This window comes from Denticeps clupeoides, chromosome 2 (genome assembly GCF_900700375.1).
Source record: "Denticeps clupeoides chromosome 2, fDenClu1.1, whole genome shotgun sequence".
Classification (NCBI taxonomy): Eukaryota; Metazoa; Chordata; class Actinopteri; order Clupeiformes; family Denticipitidae; genus Denticeps; species Denticeps clupeoides.
In genome coordinates this window covers 6,523,071-6,535,537 of record NC_041708.1, presented here as the reverse complement: position 1 = coordinate 6,535,537, position 12,467 = coordinate 6,523,071, and the positions used below count along the sequence as shown (strand labels likewise).

The following is a 12,467-nucleotide window of genomic DNA, read 5'->3' as shown; positions in this document are numbered from 1 at the left end:
TCTACTGGTGAAACTGGAAGACCCGTGAAATGGCCGATGCAACAACTTGAACATTTCTGAAGCCCCCCAAGAATCAGTCACAACGTGATAAGACAAAGACACCAACAGGTTGTACACCAAATGAATTTATTGGCATTTCCTTTGCAATGACAACTATTGTGCATGGTTCTCAGATGCAAACACATGAATGCAATTACAGTGGATACAGGAACTCATGTTGGAAAAAGGTTGGATGGTAAAATCTGTACATGCCAGATGTGGTTCATTACATTTACTTTATTTTTTTTTTAAATTTTTTTAAAAAGCACACACAAGAGGTCGTGATTCTAGAAAGACGATGCGCTGCAGCCAAAGTTAACAACCGTCAAATCAAGCTGTTAAACAGGATCAACCAGGAGAACACTGGAAACAGCCAAGCACTCAGCACCGCAACACGCCACCTTAACAGCTAACCAGCAATACTCAACTGCTACTGCGCCTAGTGCACAAAAAATAACAAGAAAGAACATTAGAATCAGGAGAGCGAAACATTGACAAAGACATTATGCAGAACACATAAGGATATAAAAATGCACGCTTGGCAACCACAAAAAGCCCAGTTTTGACCCCCCAAAAAAAATTCATTTGTTTGGAGAAACTTTAAACTACAGTTCCGAGGGCCAATTAATTCTCCAAACATTTAAATCTGCAGAGGAAATTATTTTGTTTGTTAGAAGAAATATTTTTTGCAGAATTAAAGAAAAACATTAGTCCGTGATTTAAAAAAGGGGTTTATTGTCTTAAATGTAAAAAAAAAAGAAAAAAAAAAAAGGCTGGTTGTACTTACAGCCTCAACAAAACTTTCAAATCAATGGCTTCACAAGAGACTAGAAATGTGGTACAAAGAAATGCCAGACAATGGAAAGCAAAGCGACAAAAAAAAAAAAAAAAAAAAAAAAAAAAAAAAACACCTTTAAACATGTAGACCAAAAACACAATAACCTTTTGGTCTGGTATCAGAAGAACGCATGGAGTCCTCAGTAAGACCTTGCCGTTCTTCGTGTTCTCCAAATCGACGTCTTAACCTGAAAAGTCAGCAAAAAAAGCATTAATGTCACGAGTCCCACATCATGCATGTCAACATTAGACTACTAGATGTAGGAAAAGGCTCACTTATTAGTTAAATGCCACTTATTTTGGTTTCCAAATGTAATAAAAGTGAATGCGAATGTGGCAAATAGCCAGGGTAATTGAAGGGGGGGGAGGTTCCAGAAAACCTGGCTGTTTCACAAAGACGTTCTAAGGTGATGGCTTGTGCAGCTGTAACGGGGAAATATACTGTAACCCGGAAGTGAGGCTTCCCGCCTCAAAAAAAAAAAAAAAAAAAAAAAAACAGCTATCTGCACAATCCACCATCCCCAGAAAGGTCTTTGTGAAACGCCGACAGGTCCATCTCGCCGCGACCTCGGCAGGCGGCGGGATGGCGAGAGAGGGCGTCAGTCCGTCGTCCTCGAACGTACCTCACACCTCAACACTCAAAGAGACCGACCTGCTCCATAGCAACCGCCAACCAGCAGCAGGCAGCCAATGGGCGGACCACACACTAACTGCTCAACACTCCCCCAACACTCCTCTTACGCAAACAGGAATCAGCAGCTTGGAGGAAAGAATTCCACATTTAGATGAACGGTCCACCCAAACCAATTGTGTTAAAGACACTGTCCCACAGTAACCCGCCCCCCACACAGTCTTGTTAGTTTCCACCATTTGGGAAGAAATAAAAAAAAAAAAAAAACCCATTTCGTTGTTGCCACGGGTCATATCCAGACTTACTCTTCCATTGTGACGCTGAAATTGATATTTAAAAACCTGAGCAATTCGACTGTTCCAGAACAAGCGTGCTTTCTTCCGACCTGCTCTACCTTTGATTCAGGATGGCGCCGCCGCCGCCGCGTTGTCTTCGGGGGACTTCGGTCGGCTCGGGGATCTGGACCTGGACTTGGAGGCTCTGTTCGAGGCCGGGGTGGGGCTCCTCGACCGGGACTTCGACCTGGACCGCGACCTGGACGCGGACTTGGACTTGCTCCTCTTGGGCGTCCGGGTCTTGGAGCGGGATCGGGAGTAAGACCTGGACCTGGATCGGCTGTAGCGGGAGCGGCTGCGGGAGCGCGAGCGGCTGCGGCTCCGCGACCTGCTGCGCCGGCGACGCCGTGGGCTGTTGCTGCGCAAAAGGAGAGAGAAAAAAAATAAAATACGTATAAAAACCACTAGTGGAAACTTTAAGGCAATAAGAAAAAAAAGCGAGAGAAGTTCAAACTACCAAACTACGCGATTTTCGATACATCGACGGATTCCCGCCCGAAGTGAAGTTAAGTGGCCCTTTACCTCCGACTCCTCCGGCCCGAGCCCCCGGACCTGCGCGGCGGCCCGCCGCGGCGCCCGTAGTAGGAATCTGGCGGGCGGCCGTAGCGCGCCATCTGCACACGCAGCTCGCGTCCGTCGAGCAGCGCGCCGTCCATCGCGTCCATTGCGTCCTCGGCGTCGCGCTTGTCGTGGAAGCGGACGAAGGCGAAGCCGCGGCTCTCCTTCGTGTAGCGGTCGCGGGGGATGTACACGTCCCCCACGCGGCCGTACTTCTCGAAGACGCGGCGCAGCGTCTCGGGCGACGTGCGGTAAGTCAGGTTGTCAACTTTGAGCGAAGTCATGCCCTCCACGTCGGGCGGCGGCCTGCCGTAACTCATTTTGTCCGCGGAGCGACTAAAGCGACCGAGCGCAAAGAAAAAAAAAGCTGCTTTCTGAGCGACGTCGATTATCTTAAAAACACTCTACACCGCCAGCTTGCTAAGAAACACGCCGCGCCGTGTGCTGCTTAACATAAAATGGCGGCGTTTCCGGGAGAAAGGTCCGGTTACGGCTTGGCGATACGATAGAGCCCCGCCCTTTTAAATCTCCGCCCCTTAAATGACGAAGTACCGCCCGTCCACGTCCAGCAGAGGGCGGGGCGAGTTTATGGAACAATTTAAAAAAAGCCGGTCATTTTTTATATATATATGTATACAGTACAGGCCAAACATTTGGACACACCTTCTCATTCAATGTGTTTCCTTTGTTTTCATGACCATTTACATTGGTAGATTCTCACTGAAGGCATCAAAACTATGAATGAACACATGTGGAGTTATGTACTTAACAAAAAGTGGAGACCTGGCCTCCACAGTCACCGGACCTGAAGCCAATTAAGATGGTTTGGGGTGAGCTGGACCGCAGAGTGAAGGCAAAGGGGCCAACAAGTGCCAAACACCTCTGGGATCTCCTTCAAGACTGTTGGAGAACCATTTCAGGTGACGACCTCTTTAAGCTCATTGAGAGAATGCCAAGAGTGTACAAAGCAGTAATCAGAGCAAAGGGTGGCTATTTTGAAGAAGCTAGAATATAAAATATGTTTTCAGTTATTTCACCTTTTTTTGTTAAGTACATAACTCCACATGTGTTCATTCATAGTCACTTGTGTGACTAATAAAAGCGATCTTATCTCAATTTATCTTATCTCATTCCCCCTCCAGCCCAGCAGGTGGAGCAGCGCGTTCAATAATCGTTGCGTCTTCTTCTGATGTCGGAGCCAAGAAGCAGGGTTTTCATGTTTTTTTTTTATTGCATTGGGAATTTTTCTATTTGTATTTAAAGAAAGCTTCTTTGCCGTGTGCATCTCGACCCACGATCGGACTACAATGATCTCCGAATGATTAATCTAGTTTTAACTGCCGTGCCCATTCATACATGTGCAGGGACTGTGGGTAGTCTGTATGGAGAAGACACGACAGATTTCTTGGAGCGAGGGACCCTGCCAGAACTCCAGCCATGTCCGCTGCTTGGACAGTCTGAACCTTCGTCTCTTTCGCTCTGTCGACGGGCCATGGAATTAGTTTAGAGGATCGGGTCTTTATATATATACACACACACACACACACGCTCGATTCAGAGTCATGTCTCGCCCTTTGAGGACATGCAAGGATGGACGCATCTCTGCAAGCTCTTCGTGGACCTCCAGGTCGGAGAAGTATCACGTCGCCGATGTCATCTTCACTTATCAACCCTTGTCGCAGAATAAACAGGCTGACGGAGCCGCTTTGAACGAGTAAGAGGTTTTACTGCATCTGTGGGTTGTTTATCATTTGTTATAATCAATCCATAAAACTATTCTCTTAATTATCCTGTAGGGGTGCTAGAAAAAAAATCGATACATCAATATATCGTGATATTTTACGTGGTGATATTGTGTCGATACAGGCTCATCAAATATCGATATTTTTGTATACAATTTTTTTTGTGAGGTCAGTCAACGTGTGCCTACAACCTCCAATCCTGTAGATGGCGCTCTGCAGCTGGGTGCCTTGAATTATGGCTTCGCATTTAAGGCAGAGTGAAATCGCAAAAAATGACAGGCCAATCACACCGTCTTGTATTTTTTTACGTTATCCGTGAAATGTAGAATCTCGCAATATGTACAGTATCACAATGTATCGTAATATAATCGTATTGTAAGATCTTTGCCAATACACACCCCTAATAGCCAGTAATAAAGAATTCAGAGACCAGGAGTTGTTGACAGATGATGTGTTGTGGCATGACTGATCTGGTTGCAAAGGGTGCATTGGGTGGCCAATCCACGACCAATTCTGAATTTAATTGAAATTGAATTACCAGATAAAAGGCTTTTGGGCCGCATGCTCATGTTTCTGATGGTGTTGGTTGGCATCTACAGGTCCCGGCCCCTGTACCTGGAGCGGGCTGAGGATGACACCCCATGCGTGATCGCACTGCAGTGCACCCAGAATCCCCCGGCGGCGATCCACAGGCTGCTGGTTGTCAGCGAGGCTCGGACCATGGAGGCGTATTCCCAGTCTGGCGAGTACTGCGGCACAAGCCGTGGAGAAAAAGATCCCGGTGTTCCGAATGAAGGGTACAAAGGAGTCCATGGCACTCACTTAAAAAAAAAAATGTGACCAAGTAAGGGGTTGAGTGGTTTGTAGAAACAGTACAGGCCAAACGTTTGGACACACCTTCTCATTCAATGTGTTTTCTTTATTTTTATGACCAGTTACATTGGTAGATTCTCACTGAAGGCATCAAAACTATGAATGAACACATGTGGAGTTATGTACTTAACCAAAAGTGGAGACCTGACCTCCACAGTCACCGGACCTGAACCCAATCCAGATGGTTTGGGGTGAGCTGGACCGCAGAGTGAAGGCAAAGGGGCCAACAAGTGCTAAACACCTCTGGGAACTCCTTCAAGACTGTTGGAAAACCATTTCAGGTGACAACCTGATATGAAACTCATTGAGAGAATGCCAAAGCAGTAATCAGAACAAAGGGCGGCTATTTTGAAAAAACTAGAATATAAAACATGTTTTCTGTTATTTAACCTTTTTTTGTTAAGTACATAACTCCACGTGTGTTCATTCATAGTTCTGATGCCTTCAGTGATAATCTACTAATGTAAATGGTCATGAAAATAAAGAAAACACATTGAATGAGAAGGTGTGTCCAAGCTTTTGGCCTGTACTGTATATTTTTTCCTCTCAGAAATGTGACATGAAGGTTGAAAGAGGGAATAATAGTCAGAATTTTAAATTTTAATATTTTCTGTATCCAACCACTGCCTATTGCATTTGGAGGCACCACAAGTATTGTTTGCCTTCTTGTTTAAAGGTCCCCTATCAAGAAAATGTTACTTTGTGAGATTATTTAACATTAATATGAGTTCCCCTGGCCTGTCTTTGGTCCTGTAGTGGCTAGAAATGGTGATCAGCGTAAAGCATGCTTTGACCATTCTGCTTCGCTGGCAGCTCAGATGGTCGAATCTGGAATTTGTCCCCTTATGTTGTCCCCTTATGTTTCCCATGTTTTGTCCGCCCAGAGAATTTCGCACCCCTCCGCTAAAAATGTAAGTCCCCCGACCGTCATAGCTTTTAAACGTGTGAAGGATTGCAGTTGCTCAGTGATTGGATGTATCGGCAGACTTAATTTAACACATTGACATAATTTCCGCGGATGCCCGCTCACCTCTATAGGCCGCTCCCCTCTTCGTCCCGCCTCTCCCCTCCTCATTGGCATTTAAAGCTACAGACACCGAAACGGCTCGTCCTGGGGAAATCTGGATAAGAATGGCTGTACCACTAAAATTCTGTACCACAGCTGAATTTTGGAAACAGACTTCAGAGACTGTATTAGGGCACCACTAAGACCGATATAAAAGCAAAAAAAATTCATGTCATGGGACCTTTAAGAGTGACCATACAGTGCTGATTATCACATCAGATCATATTTTCCTTGAGCTCTGAATAGATATCTGTAATCTTTATGCATTATCGACAATGACTTGGGTTTACAGGAACGACGAGAGGGGACCCTTTTACAGAAAACTGATTGAACTGGAATCACCGTCCACATCATGTGAACTGAAGGTACGTATTGTACCGGAAACCACTGTTCCAGTTTCTGTTAACCTACCGAAGCTTTCCATTCCAGTGATTGTTGTATCGGGGCAAGAACTGCTTGCCATAACCTCCACCTTGGCAGAACGATGGATAGATAGGTGAGAGATGGAGTATTAAGAATTATGGCTCACACAACGAAACGTGTCCTTTAACCATCACCCTTGGTGAGAAGTGGGCAGCCACGAGAGGCGCCCAGAGAGAAGTGTGTAGGGGATGGTGCCTTGCTGAAAGGGACTTCAGTGGAACCTTGACGGTTTGGAATTTGGACTCGTAACCGAAGTCCCGCATCCACACCTACCATTCCTGTGCCCCTTTAACATGAGCCTCTAATTGATAGTCTTGCAGCCACGTTGCTAGATGCAGAGAAGAACCAATAAACCCAGCCACCGGGGACACATGTATTGGGTGGTAATAGCCTAGTGGGTAACACACTCGCCTACTTTACTTTACTTTATTTGGCAGCCTATGAACCAGAAGACCCAGGTTCGAATCCCACTTACTACCATTGTGTCCCTGAGCAAGACACTTAACCCTAAGTTGCTCCAGGTTACTGTCCCTGTAACTGCTGATTGTAAGTCGCTCTGGATAAGGGCGTCTGATAAATGCTGTAAATGTAAAAATGTAGAGTCCTGCGTGTATGATGAGGACGCGGAGATAATGCGTCAGATCAGCACTATTGTGAGATCCAGTTGAAGGACACTCTAATGATGCAGAATTGTTTTATCTTTGTCTCGCCCTCACCTTAATATATCTTAGACAAGCTAATGTCAGGCAGCCTTTAGCAGAACCTTAAATGAACAGAAAGAAGCTGGTTCCTCCACGCCTGTAGCGAAACTCGGTGAAGGCACAGATGTTCACGAGGTCTGGCTGTGTTACACCAGCTGCTGTCTCTCGGAGGCCGTACCGGCATTGCCGTATCTCACATCGAGGTGGGGCTGAGGCTCCTCGAGGCCGGTGACGGAGGTCAGAGGGCGGACCCGAGCATCGACCTTCAGCGCGTGCAAAACATGATGGAGAAGATGGGCACCAGCCTCTCACCGGGCGCACAGAGCCTCATGGATATGGTGCAGTTTCAGCAAAAGGTCAGCTCTCTCACTGCACATCAGAGCTGCTTTCAACTTGGAAATATGGTTAATTCATTCATTTGTTATTAGTTATCCTTTGTATAATAAGCATATTTTCATATTATGGGAATTATAATTACTTAATTATTTCTTATTAGTACTAATATTAAGGATTAATTAAGACTAATTAGCTGACACTGGCCAAGAAAATGCAAGAATGTTGAAATAATTCTAACATTATTCCCACTGTTACATAATAGATTATTAATGTAATGTAAATAATAATGTAAATGTAATGTATAATAACTTAAGAATTTTCTGTGATTTTATGCAGCTGTATATCACAAAATACTGCCTATACAATGTCACAATACAGTTTGTCACATGAATCTTTTTTTATTAGAATTCCACATGAAAGACCAGTAAGAAGTGGTGTACACTTGAGAAGTGGAACAAAAATCATACATGATTCCAAACATTTTTTACAAATAATTAACTGAAAAGTGGGGTGTGCGTAATTGTTCAGCCCCCTTTGGTCTGAGTGCAGTCAGTTGCCCATAGACATTGCCTGATGGGTGCTAATGACTAAATAGTGTGTAATCTAATGTCTGTACAAATACAGCTGCTCTGTGACGGCCTCAGAGGTTGTTTAAGAGAATATTGGGAGCAACAACACCAAGAGGTCCAAAGAACACACCAGAGAATCTGTTGCAGGATCTGAAAACTGCTGTTCACAAATGCTGTCCATCTAATCTGACTGAGATGGAGCTGTTTTGCAAGGAAGAATGGGCAAGAATTTCAGTCAGCAGCAAAAGGTGGTTCTACAAAGTATTGTCTCAGGGGGCTGAATAAATACGCACACCCCAAAAATGTTCCACTTCTCAAGTGTACACCCCTTTGTATCGGTCTTTCACGTGGAATTCCAATAAAATAGATTCATGTTTGTGGCTGTATTGTGACAAAATGTGGAAAAGTTCAAGTAGGGCGAATACTTTTGCAACCCACTGTATATTTACAACTTGATGTCTCATGCTGCACTTTTATTCCTATCGACAATTCTCTATTGTTTGTTGTCTGTCCATTGTCCCGTGGACAGACACGTCTTTGTTAGACTGCCAGCATAAGGACCTGAGGCTTCTTTTTGTTGTTATTTTAGGCCTATAATATTGTGCGAGTATTTGTCGTATTTCTGATTAAGTGTATGCGTTAAGATCTCGCTTCTCTTATTTCAGAACAGAAGCGATGTCCTGGCCGGCGGTTTTCTGCCCCTCCTGCTAGGCAGTGGTGGATTGACCGGCCTGGCTAAAATGGAGCTGGTTTCCGCTCCCACAGAGCATAGCGAACCCACGGAGCGGGCCGTATCAGACACTGCGTCCACAGAGAGCCAGGCTCCGGACCCCCGCCCCCCGCCCCAAGCGGCGCATTCTCCCCCACCGCCCACCGCAGCATCTGGCATCAGCCGCGGCGCGCTGAAAGATCTGATGTCATCCTTCCTCGGCGCCCAGCCTGGGCAACACTGCAGCGTTGGGCCGGAGGTCTTCCCGCTACTGCAGAGCGTGTGTGGTCAGGTAGCTCAGCTCCGCATGGAGGACTCCACCACAGCAGAGGTCAAGGGCCACCTCCACAACGGACCACGGTAAGCTGGGAATGCCGGCTCTTGCTTTGCCGTGTCATGGTCGGGGCCCAAGGCGTCTGTGGTTTCATTTTTCCGTGGCGACTTTTTAAGAGGCCTGCGGTTTCTCCTCTCTAGGGACGGCCACGTCTGCTGCAGAGACCTGGTGCAGATGGTCGAGAAGCAGATGGAGGGCATGGAGCGGAGGCTGAAAGAGCACATGGACCAGCGGCTGGACGCCCTGCAGCACAAAATTGAGGTGCTTCTGCAGCAGACCTCACCCCAGACGTAGAGACTCTACGTCTTGGAATGGCAAATCCGTGTCCGCACAAGCAGTGTGTGTGTGTGTGTGTGAGGTGTCGCCCTCAAACCTTAACGAAAGATTAAAAACATTTTTATAACATCTGCATTTTTAACACTGCATAACATCATCCTCTTACAAACGAAAGATACCTGGAATAAAATTCTCTGTAACAGTGCAATGGTTCCTCTGTTTATACTGTAATGTACTTGTAAAGCAATAAATAATTTATACCGCACAAGGCTTCATCTCTTCGAGGACTGATGCAGTTTCTCATGTAACGTTGGTCTGTTGTACTTCGGCTTCTGTGTAGTTTCGGTCTTGGGAAGCACCGCTGAATAAATGAATTGGACTCGGGCAGCGACTCTAAACACAATTATGGGGACAGGTTTCAGAAAGGCCAGCGGGCAACTCTAAACATCCAAGGGTCAAATCAGTTTTGCCTTCCTGATGTAACAGGTTTACAGTTGGAACGTTCCCCGGGTTCAAATCACTCAGTTTCCAGAATCGTCAATAAGAATTGAATGTCATGCTTGACCGTCTTTTATGTCGATCTTAAGCTCTTTGGTCCACTAACCAAGTCTTGGATCAGGGCAGCTGGCAGACTCTTCTGATCACACCGGTCCTCTGGTCACCCTTGTGATGGAGCCCCGTCTGCCTACCGCCCACGTTGCCGTGAGAGTTTGTTGCTGTGTGTTTGTGCGGGAATTTTTTTTTTTCCGAGAGAGAGAGAGACGCTCACCGCAGACGTCTGGAAAGCCAGGGCCGCGTGGGCCGGGCAGAAAGGTGCAGGCCGGCCAGAACTGGCCCTGAGGCCTTCACAGCGCCAACTGAATCAACAAACCACTCCGGGAAGACGAAGTGCTCTCGTTTTTTTTTTTTTTTAATGCCAGTGAACATGCATGATATGTAGCGTTGCGGTTCTCGTGGCTGCAGTTTTCGCCATGTTCTGTCAAAACACTGAAGTTGACTCATGACCTCACCCACTCTGCTTGTTCAAATAAATGTGACAGTAAAAGTTAATATAATGACGGAAGGACTGTGCTTGGTTAAATAAAGTGGGCCAATAAAAAGCAGATACATGCAGAAATATTTTTTTACACGGCCCTGGTGGTACCATTGATGTCCTGTGTTGATTCCAGCCATGGCCGATCATTTAACAGGTAAATTATGTCAAGTTTAAGCCTGGTCACCTGGACCCTCTGTTCACTCATCTACTGTCCATCTACTATCTACAATTGGAGGACAATTCTGCTTGCCTTTTGGTTGTTGTAGTACTACTAATAATCAAAATCGTGCCAGTCTGGGTTCACATTGGACTTAGGACCTTACCCCAAAGTCACCTCAGGCTTATGTTTCTTGGGTTTCACAGCGAAACGGCAAAACTTGTGGCAATTGCCACTGAGAACAGAAAATAAAATAAAATTTTAACTCGGACTTGCGTTTTTGGACATTTCATTTGGACATTGTTTGGACATTGTTTTTTATCAATCTGCTCTGCGTGCTGATTGCATAATAGTTTCCACACCCAGCCAGTGAATCACATTGCAGCGTGACGGGTTTGTATGAATCCAATACGCTTTGAAGCAAGCAGCTGATAACAAGTCACAAAGGACACGAACTATTGGGTAAAACACTGCCAGAAAACATATGCATTCATCTGGGGGAAAAAACTGTAATAAATACATAAAGTGACCTAATCCTGCCCTCCCAGATTCTGTTTTTTTTTTTTGGGGGGGCGACTGGTGCGGCCACTGTCCTTCTAATTAAGCCTGATGTGACCGCAACAGGAACGTTTAAAGCCAGGCATGTTTAAATCTATTTTCCCCCCAACCCACAGCCACTTCATAAATCCAAATGGTGGAACAACATCCCCTTCCTTCAACCTAGGTGTGTGGGCGAGGTGCCCATAAACTCACTCAGAGATGATTGGTCTGGGTGCCGCCTGTCTCGGCTGTATGCTTCTGGTGCCTTGAGTTGGACCTTTATGCTTATTTTCAAATGTAAATCTTTCAGTGGCCCATTAGACGATGGTACGAAGGCTGCATTTCCCACATAAAATCATTAGAGGGCACTCTCCATCATGCTACACATGAATCTGTGGCCTTGCAAAAGACTTTTCAAATACGCCTCGAAAAGTTTTTTTTTTTTTTTTTTTTTTTGGCATGGAACCCTGTGAACTGTGCAGGCCCAACGAAAACTTCACACTCCGTTAAAGTTCAATGTTGATTAAACACTTACCTGTGAAGAGCCAGCTTGACTTCTTGCTGCATGCAACATACACAATATAGACGAATGTACATTTCCCAAAAACAATCAAATGGTCCATTCTGACACATTGGCCAGGGTCTCAGTTGGTCTCTCAGAGGACAAGCACTCAGTGAACTGTGTGTGTGATCACTGTTGGAAGGCATTAGAATGCATGTACCTGGTTCAGATTACCGGGGGAGCTACGGGGAGGACCCCTTGAAAACCTCCCTTAAATAAGAGCCGTTGGTCACACATAATTTTCTCTTCATTGGCGTTCTTGAAAAAAAAAAAAAAAAACGCATTACTTTCCATCTTCTAAATAGCTGTTGCCACAAATTAAACAATTCGTTGTCTGTTTCTGACTTCACATCAATGAGAGCCCCTTGTACTTCTCACCCACTAGTGGGAAAATGTATTCACTTCATTAAACGCCTGCAGCAGTTATAGCATAATGGTTTTGCAGCCACCACACTTATCTTTATGTGCGTGCATGTGAAGTCATGGTGCCCATTGGAACATTGGGCTCAAACCCTGTGTATGAACAAATTGACATTTGAGGTTATCGTCAGGGTGTCGAGTTGTAAGACTTGAATGATTGAAAACGGTCTGAAAATTTAGTGGAAGTTTTACATTGAAAAGTTTAAAAGAACTTAAACACCATTGCAATAATTGATTGAAGATGAAATTCATTTGTGATCATTTTAACTAGTCCCGTCATTTCATGTTCATACCTGGAATGTATTTAAACACAACATTCTTAA

The 12,467-nt window shown here is 45.2% G+C and overlaps 2 protein-coding genes across 5 annotated transcripts; one reads left to right on the top strand and one right to left on the bottom strand.

Moving 5' to 3' along the window:
• Window positions 1-108: 108 nt before the first annotated feature.
• On the bottom strand, window positions 109-2,888 carry srsf2a (serine and arginine rich splicing factor 2a). 4 transcript variants are annotated; one of them, XM_028966638.1, is made up of 4 exons: window positions 2,365-2,888; window positions 1,902-2,200; window positions 982-1,635; window positions 109-478 (listed from the first exon to the last, which is right to left on the bottom strand). In XM_028966638.1, the coding sequence occupies exons 1-2, from the start codon at window positions 2,718-2,720 to the stop codon at window positions 1,909-1,911; spliced, it is 648 nt and encodes a 215-aa protein (XP_028822471.1). In that variant the 5' UTR covers window positions 2,721-2,888; the 3' UTR covers window positions 109-478; window positions 982-1,635; window positions 1,902-1,908. The 4 variants fall into 4 exon arrangements, with proteins under 4 accessions (XP_028822471.1, XP_028822467.1, XP_028822472.1 ...); XM_028966634.1 differs by having other exon boundaries at window positions 982-1,064; window positions 1,500-2,200; window positions 2,365-2,887; XM_028966639.1 differs by having other exon boundaries at window positions 982-1,064; window positions 2,365-2,887.
• Window positions 2,889-3,377: 489 nt separating this feature from the next.
• c2h10orf88 (chromosome 2 C10orf88 homolog) lies at window positions 3,378-9,694 on the top strand. Its single transcript, XM_028969537.1, has 6 exons — window positions 3,378-4,114; window positions 4,742-4,939; window positions 6,374-6,446; window positions 7,361-7,561; window positions 8,776-9,179; window positions 9,294-9,694. Exons 1-6 carry the CDS (start codon window positions 3,963-3,965, stop codon window positions 9,445-9,447), a joined length of 1,182 nt encoding a protein of 393 aa, XP_028825370.1. The 5' UTR covers window positions 3,378-3,962; the 3' UTR covers window positions 9,448-9,694.
• Window positions 9,695-12,467: the final 2,773 nt, after the last annotated feature.

Bases quoted from the DNA above. Each gene is read 5' to 3' on its own strand.
- srsf2a (XM_028966638.1), bottom strand. From the start codon at position 2,720: ATGAGTTACGGCAGGCCGCCGCCCGACGTGGAGGGCATGACTTCGCTC. The intron at 2,201-2,364 runs GTAAAGGGCCAC...CCTTTTGCGCAG, and splicing joins TCGGGCCGGAGGAGTCGGAG to CAACAGCCCACGGCGTCGCC.
- c2h10orf88 (XM_028969537.1), top strand. From the start codon at position 3,963: ATGTCTCGCCCTTTGAGGACATGCAAGGATGGACGCATCTCTGCAAGC. The intron at 6,447-7,360 runs GTACGTATTGTA...GTGTTACACCAG, and splicing joins CCACATCATGTGAACTGAAG to CTGCTGTCTCTCGGAGGCCG. The intron at 9,180-9,293 runs GTAAGCTGGGAA...TCTCCTCTCTAG, and splicing joins CACCTCCACAACGGACCACG to GGACGGCCACGTCTGCTGCA.